Here is an 8732-nt window from a genome sequence, read left to right on the forward strand (position 1 = left end):
TTCTATGTAAAATTTGTCACAATTAACCAATACAATATGTGTAAATACATGCATATCCATTATTTACATGCAAATAGATCTACATGTAGAATTTTTTAATGACAGCTCTAAAGTTTTAATATCTGTTGTATCTAGTTATCAATCATTCTAAAAAGTTTTTAAATTCAAATTCCTCTGACTTTGCAAGACATGAACTTGATTGTTCTTTTGGAACATTTTTACTGTTTGCTATATATTATTTGGTTATGTGTGTTTTTATTATTTTCCCAGTCAGGGGGACAGAGGAGGACACAAATACTGCGGCCAACTGTCTGTGGCTTGTGACCAACTCAAAACCATGCCCCAACTGCAAGTCCCCCATCCAGAAAAATGAAGGCTGTAACCACATGAAATGCTCAAAGGTGAAAAAAAAGGGAAAAAAAACCTGTTCTGTCTAAAGCATGGAATATTCTCTTTTTGTAACATTTAAATGTTTCCTTTTGTTTTATTATCTGTGTAGTGTTTGATGAAAAAATGGACTTACTTGGGGTTACTTAGGCGTTGGGAAATGTTAAAATTATATTACATATAAAACTATTTATATATTTTCTTACCTTAGTTGCTTTATCATTCTCGTGAAAAAAGAAATGTAAATTTATAATGTATAATAATATGGGTATTAATTAACATATTTAATTACATGTGTCTCTGTGTTCATTGTTATACAAGTATGATGTTGATAAGCGAGTGAAGATTGATCCACAAAAATTAGTAAGATTGTTCCACAAAAATTCATAAGTTTGGTACAAAAAATTAATAAGATTGATCCCAAAAATGAATAAGATTGATCCACAAAAATTAATAAGATTGATCCACAAAAATTAATCTGAATTACATGTACCATTGTGATTTATTTTCAATTTCAGTGTAAATATGACTTTTGTTGGGTATGCCTGGATCAGTGGAAAAGACACAACACAAGCACTGGGGGCTACTTTAAATGTAATCGGTATGAAGCTGTCAAAGTCGTCCAAGAAGCCACTCAGAAAGCTCAAAGCCAGGTCAGTTACTGAGAAGGAACATTCAATGCTTAGATAAAGATATTTCTAGCTTAAACAGTATGGTGAGTAAAACAGTCTAGTTTCTCTTTTAACTGCGTAGATTTTTTTCGCAACTGTTAATGATTCTGGTTCTTTACAGAATGATGATTTAAAAGCTGAGAATATCTTTCAAGTTGATAATTTTTAAAAAGAAAATTTTGTACTGTACAATAACTTGTGGGCAAATGATGAAAGTAACGATACTAGTTAATTAAATGTATTAATTTCATTAGACACTAAACAGATGCAAAAAGTATACCATCCTCATAGTGAGCATGGTATGGACACATTAAAATATCTTTAATCCTTAATGCTTTTGAATTATTCTGATCAATTTTGAATTTTTATCATAGGCTGAGGAACAGAACCATAAAATGCAGGAGTTGAACAAGTTTGTACATTACTACACACGTTTTAAAAACCACGAGAACAGCTATAAGGTAAGTGCCATACCTGCTCACACTATTTTTAATTGTTTCATCAGTTCATCCTAAATTCACATGTAGACTCACATTTATCATTATTGGGTTACTTCTGTAAATGAAGTAACGGGAATTTTAAAGGTTCATATAATTGAAGCTTTTTTTATATTAAAACACTATAATGTTGAATGACTTTATTATATTTGTTAGCTGGAAGAACCATTGTTAAATACAACCAAGAACAAAATGATGAAATTAGCAGAGGCTGCAACAGATCTAGGTGAGGCTTTCATTGTGGTTTTTTTGCATATTAAATAATAATATTTTAGTTCACACATGAGTTTGATAAGATGTAATTTTTTTCCCTATTTATTTAGCCTCGGCCAACTCAGAGACTCAGTTTGTTGAGCATGCTGTCCAACAGCTTCTAAAGGCTCGCAAAGTCCTCAAATGTTCCTATGTGTACGGCTACTATCTAGATGGACCGGGCTACATGAAAATTGTGTTTGAGTTTATGCAGGTACAAAAAGAGATTTGTTAAAAAATTTTAGATATGATTAATGTAATTGCCAGTTTATGTTTGAATTTCTATTAACAAGTTTAATGGTTTATTTTAAAAATCAATTATCAGCTAAGGTCACATTCTTTTATTCATTTTGTTTATATAAAATTAAACAGTTTGACTTATTCCAGTTTCTTAGTTATGTTTTTCATTTCTTAATTATCTTCCCTTCTTTAGACTGAACTTGAGGAGACAACAGAAATCTTGTCTCAAATGGTGAACCGCTTGTACTTGCGAACGCCAAAGAAACGCATCATTGAGCAGGCTCAGTTGGTGCAGAGGAAGAGACACGAGTTTATACTGGCGATATCTAAAGGGCTGGTTCCCCCTGAAACTCCGCCAGGACTGCGTAAACATCGCAGGCGCAAGTACAGCATGGACACCGAAGATGTAGGTTTACACCAAAATAAATCGAATCATTAAAAATTGCACTTAAAATATTTTTTTTTCCTAAATGAAAAATTAAGTAATTGATACGTGTACTTTGAGCTCTTAAATCCCAATGTGAAAATATTAGTATATTCAATGTTAATTATTTATTCCAAAAACAACTTAGTTGAGTAAATATCAATATTAGTGTGAATTTAGCACTTTATGATGAACTCAGATAAAAAGTGTTGTAAATCAATTTTGTACTTTGTACAGGAGCAGTTAAGGAAGGCGATTCTAGCATCAATACAAGAGGTTGATCCAGCAAAGCCATGGATCAAGGATGCCTCTGGTCGCCACACCAATGTTATGGCTGTCCTAGACTGGCCTAACAGTGATGACTCAGATACTGAGGAGCTCTACACAGTCACAGAAGGTCAGTAGCCCTGAACAAAAACAAGTCTATTTTGTATCTAATACAGATAGTCTATTTATTACATTCTGAATTCTTTGGGTAATTTTATTTGCAGGGAGATGCAAGAAGATGTCCTGTAACAACCCACGTGCCAAGAACCCCCGAACGGGAGAGACTCACGACTACTGCAGTCGCCAGTGCATGTATGAAGACAAGCTTGAAAACCCTGAACATCCAGGTAGGTCTCTATACATGTAAATACAGGAGTACTTTTTCCTATGTTCAGGGTCTAACTTTTTATAATGCCTCATCTCCACATTACATGTATCTGGAATCAATATATCATTCAATATAAATTAGACTATGTGTATCATGAAATCATCAAAGTTTGCTTAGGGATCAAAATTTTTATTACTTTGTGTGTATCCACCATCTATGAATTAACATAACATGATCATAATGATAGCAGATTGTTGATCTACAATACATCCCAAAACTTGTGTTCACAGATATTGAATTGATTCAGTAATGTATATACATGTGGTTAATATCAGTATCTGATTGATATTTGATCCTGTGGTTTTTGATTCCGACAGAGCCGGTGCAGGAGGTGATCATGGATGAACAGATGGACCTTCTCCGGGCCCTGGAAATGTCCAGACTACAGTATTTACATGACCAAGGAATCATCACCGGAGATAGGGGCTCCATTTCTATTCAGTGAGTTCTTTAAGACACTGATAGTTCTCTATCCCACAAGTCAAAAACTTTGACATGATCTCTTTAGATCTCAATCATGCTTTTACTACAAAAATACATGTATAAAGTGGAAAAGTGAGACTGGGATCAAAAGTGAGATTGTCCACGTTTTACGACCCAGGGGCCTACTGCCAGATTTTTATTTATAGTCTACCGAAAATTGTGGTATAAGAGGATATTTTTAATATTAAACCAGATGACAATATATCTTTCTGAAATTCAATTTTAATATTAAACCAGATGACAATATATCTTTCTGAAATTCAATTTTTCAGAGTGCCTCCAGAGGAAGCCATTGCAGCACCACCAGTGGGTGCAGATGACATTGTCAGACATAGGTCCCCGAAGTCACAGAGAAAGTCCCCCAAACAGAAATCCCCAGGCTCCAAAGGACGAGGGAAAGGAAAAGGAAAGAAGACCATTCAGGCTGCGCTGGAGGAGCTGGATGTAGAACTACAGAGAGTCCTGGAGATCTCCTCGATCAGTCCATCAGGTTAGCTGGCAACACAGATTGTATCCACCATGTTTGTTTATAAAATGTATTAGATGCCTCTACACATCTATCTGTAGGTGCATGTACATGTACAACAGTATTATTATATTACAAGTTTGATCATTTTCCAGTCTTAATCTGAGGACCTCCAAATGTCATTTGTGGTAGAATGCATTGTAAAATGATTTTGAAATTATTTGGAAATGATGGAAGAATGTTGCTGCTTTTCAATTAACAGAGTTCCAGGAAACCATTAAGAGTGATCAGAGATCACAGGAGAGAGGAGCTGTCAAACAGCGGAGTCGATTCGATGACACGGGCGCCCTCTGTGTCCAAAGCGTGCCCAACAGGAGTGTAGAGGACCTGGACCATGACGACTGTATCAACTGCAACTTTTCCGGTTTGTTATCTAATGAAAAAAATTGTTTTATGTGTATGTTTTGAAATGATTTGTTACTACAGTTCCTGCTCATATATTGATCAAATATTGTAATTTGCATGTTTTGAAGAAGTAATTTGTTTCTTCTCTGCTTATAAATCAGTCATATAGATGACAAATAATTCTTAATTTAAATTTGCGACTTTTCTCAATGCAGTTGAAAGTGAAAGGAGAAGTTCAAATGAGGACCAAACCCCCACCACCCCCCGCTCATCTCTCTGGCCCCTTCCCGATGCCTCAGGTGACCACTTACCGGTGTTTAGTCCAAGTATACCCACATCACCTAGAAGAACCAACTCAAACTCTTGCTTTGGGATCATTAAAGATATCAGTGTCTCCAATCTCCACACAGGGGAATCCGATAAAATCAGAGACATGGAAGAGAAGAACTTGGCTCTTCTGGCTAGCACTAAAGTGCCTGAGGACACCGATCCCCTCGCCCATTTTTCAGGACCAACAGGGTACAACAGTCAAGCACATCCGCCAATCAGGGACCAAGCTTACAGCTCCAAGGGCAGTTTTGGACTATTGGCAGCCAACACTCCAGGAGATGAACACATTCTTCTGTTGCAGAGCCCGGAAACTCCAGAGCACGTGGTTCTTGGTTACCCTGGACAATCATATATGCTGAATACAGGTTCACTAGATTACACAGATGTTGATGTTCATACTGAGAATACTCCAGAAAGTGACTCAGAACACGATGCTTGTCACAAATTCCTGTCTTCTTTGAAACCTCCCTCCGATGGCTTTCTGGATTCATTGACTGTTTGTGATAATGAAACAAAACGAACCAAGATGATGCCACAGCAAGATCTCGCCTTGCCTTCTGAGAAGATAACAGATTCAGACTTTTCCATGATTCTGGAATCCAGTGCACAGTTAGAATCAGAAGTGGAAACCTGGGCTACAAGATGTCAAGGTCAAATCCAAAGTGAGGCTGTAGGATTGAGTGCTGAGAATGCTGCAGCAGTGGATTCCTCTACAGGGGAGGGTCATGTGGTAACTGAAGAAAGCGAAGCGAAAGAAAGCATTCATCCACCATTGGACCAGTTAAATTTTCCTGAAAGCAAGGATTCGGTACAGCTACTAGATGTAGATGATATGGATTTCGCAAATGGAGTACCACCAAGTGGAAATCTTGAAAATGAGATGTTGGAAAGTGGAGATGAATCTGTGTATGTTTGATATGAAGATTCTTTCACATCATGTGATATTGGAATTTGTCTTGATATTTTATCTTTGGTGTGCATTTTCTAGATAGCCGAATGTAAAAAAAAGAGTTTTATTTATACTTATTTATTGATAAAGAAAAATCTGTATTGTATACAGGGATAGACACCTCTACTGGTTGTTCTTATGTACATGTATCAAATTTATGAGATGAGACATCTACATTTTAGTGGCAGGAGCTTGTCAATATTTATACATGTGTATATTCGTATCATTTGTTTTATGAAAAGATTGAGAAAGACATAATACCTTATTGTTTAAGATAAGGCTGAAGAATTTTGTTGAAAGTGAAAGACAGGTGAATATTTCGGAGGTTGTTTATGTTGTGAGAGATACGTTATTTGCCTTATTTACCCACCCCTGGTTGAAGACACTCTGTTCTTGTGTTCATTGAGACTGCTGTTATTAACAATCACTTACATAAAACTATTGTTAATGGCTCAAGTTTTCATATAAACTATAGATTTCTAGGATATAGATATTGTGTGCAATCTTCTGACAAGCTAACTCCTATAGAATTATTAATTATTATTTAGCCTGAAATTCATATTAATAATTACTAAATAATACATATAAACACACAAAAAATGTAACCAACTTAATTCCCTTTGCCTTTACTCCAAGAAAAAGTTGTGGATTATCTATGTAATTCATTTTAGAATTGCTGGTGTTTTTATAAATAATAACTGTTTATCAAGTGATTGTTGATAATGCAAAAACAATACAAGTTTGAAATACAATCATTCTTTCAATTATTAGGAAAGTTGCTGACTCTGGTACAGTGCTATACATGTATGTCTGTATTTTGTTGTGATAATGTAGGCAGAAGATAATCATATGTTGTGCTCCATATTGAATGAAATAGAGTATTTTATAGGTAAACAGACATTTGGGATAAGTGGTTTATGTCTTATTAGTTTAAAATAGAACTATTTACCAGACAACAGAAGATGAAACTGTTTTTATGAAATATGGAAAAAAAATGCTCAAAACATTTACACCTCTCTTTCTCTCTCTCTCTCTCTCTCTCTCTCTCTCTCTCTCTCTCTCTCTCTCAAAATCTATGCTTTTTCTATGGACCAAATTTTTTTGACAAAGAATTTTTTAAACTGTTAAAAAGATTTGGTATATTCTATCATCAAAGAAAAGCAATCTTTCATGTTTGTTGCAGTCCTTGTAATTGATAACTTTATGAGATGCATATAGAAAGCAAATCAATATCCTAGTTATGCTTGTATTGTTGAAAATGAGATTTCAATTTTATACGTTTGCAGTATCAATCAAGATTTTTTTTAATGGTCATTTTTACATTGGTCAAAATGTATTGTGAACAATTAAATTTCTTCTTGCATGAAATTGTTTGCTGAAGGATTTGAATGATTTTTATTTTAAAAACAATTAAAACGGGGAACATAGTACTGTACACCTCATTCAAGTATTTTGGGTTTTTGTGTTATTTTTTAGAATAGATTGACCCAAATAAAATTGTTTAATTCTTTACATTTTTTATACGTGATGATATTGCAAAATTTTCCCCATTCGGAACATTTTCTTTCTCTTTCGCTATGTTGTAAATTTTATGAATTGATCTCAGTGTATAAAATACTTTCTTTGTTATAACTATCATGTAATATGTGAGCGAAAATATATATTGTAAACCTGTGTTACATATTGTTTTACAATGAATTTAATACAAACTCTACCAGAAAACTGAATAATATATAAAACAGAATAACAAATTGTTATTGTATAGCAAAAAAAAAAAAAGTGATTGTTTTTTATTTCGCCCTTGTTTTTTATTTGTTAAAATCAGGGTTCTCTCTCTTCCACATGGATTTTGGTTTTGCGATAGGTCCTAGGGGTGTGTTCATACTGTGCCAATCCTATCATATCAGATGATATATTTTTATTGTAATGATAGCAACAAGAGAGAAACAAATTATTTTGTTGTAGACCTTTTTTTAACCCTTTTCGTGTAGTGTATATCAGCCTATGTCATACTTGGTGTCAATTGAACAAATGAGTTCACACGTAAATACACGCAGTGAAGAGGTAATGTTTGTCAACTCTTTCGATATCCTTCAGAAGTAAGTGTAATATGCTTGAACAGAATTTTGGCTTGTGATTTATTGTAACCCAACAAACTATAAAAATGGCTACATTCAATAAAAATGTGAAAGCCAATGATTTGTTGCTGGGTTTTTTTTTTAAGATCATGGAGATGAAGTTGGGGGGAGCTTATGCTATACCCCCCATTGTCGGCATCGGTGTCCCGACCTGGTTAAAGTTTTTGTTGCAGGTCCTGTATCTTAGATATTACTTGTCCTCTCTTCACCAAAGTTGCATTGATTGTGCATCTTGACCTACTTATGGATTTTAAAGACTTGGATGCTGAATCTGAGCCATGAATTTCAGATTCTTGAGAAGGTTAAGGTTTTTGGAGCAGGTGCCCTTTGATAATTATATCTTCACCAAACTTGCATGGAGGGTGCGTTTTGTGACCATCTTATGATACTGATGCACTTGACAGGCATGAATGCTGAATCTGAGCCAAAGGTTTCAAATGTAAGTTTTTCGAGTAGTTAAATTCATGTTTGAATGTTGAAAATGCTGTCCCGGCTAAATTTCATACATGTAGTTCCTTTAAGATTATAATATGTAAAATATGATATTGTATTTTATTATACTTTCATAACAAATACTGAAATCTGATTGGTTTAGACGCAGTTGATAATCCGTTTTATTACCTAATCAAAGGGATTTTGTTGTTTTATTACAAATTAAATATTTGCGTCTATTTTGAAGTGCCGGTCAATAGACTGCGATCTATTGGACCGGCAACGTATTTCAGAACGCGGGTATGTTAATGTCACATCCTTTTGATAGTTCTCAGGGAATGTATATTCCTTTACACAGACGCTGTTTTTAGTACTTGGTGGAACCAAATTCAATGCATCAAAT

The 8732-nt window shown here is 34.6% G+C and overlaps 1 protein-coding gene across 3 annotated transcripts in view; it reads left to right on the top strand.

The window, feature by feature from the left end:
* LOC105348108 (ankyrin repeat and IBR domain-containing protein 1) overlaps positions 1-7955 on the top strand; it is a 26704-nt gene extending 18749 nt beyond the window's left edge. For all 3 annotated transcript variants that reach the window (XM_011457431.4, XM_011457425.4, XM_011457418.4), the window contains exons 13-24: positions 271-401; positions 906-1040; positions 1433-1519; positions 1712-1781; positions 1879-2021; positions 2241-2453; positions 2709-2868; positions 2963-3085; positions 3444-3567; positions 3882-4099; positions 4338-4499; positions 4696-7955. In XM_011457431.4, coding sequence (XP_011455733.3) covers positions 271-401; positions 906-1040; positions 1433-1519; positions 1712-1781; positions 1879-2021; positions 2241-2453; positions 2709-2868; positions 2963-3085; positions 3444-3567; positions 3882-4099; positions 4338-4499; positions 4696-5726 — 2597 coding nt within the window. In that variant the 3' untranslated portion in view covers positions 5727-7955. The remainder of the gene's footprint in view (positions 1-270; positions 402-905; positions 1041-1432; positions 1520-1711; positions 1782-1878; positions 2022-2240; positions 2454-2708; positions 2869-2962; positions 3086-3443; positions 3568-3881; positions 4100-4337; positions 4500-4695) is intronic.
* The last annotated feature ends 777 nt before the right edge of the window (positions 7956-8732 follow it).

The sequence above is a fragment of the Magallana gigas genome, chromosome 2, assembly GCF_963853765.1.
Source record: "Magallana gigas chromosome 2, xbMagGiga1.1, whole genome shotgun sequence".
NCBI lineage: Eukaryota > Metazoa > Mollusca > Bivalvia > Ostreida > Ostreidae > Magallana > Magallana gigas.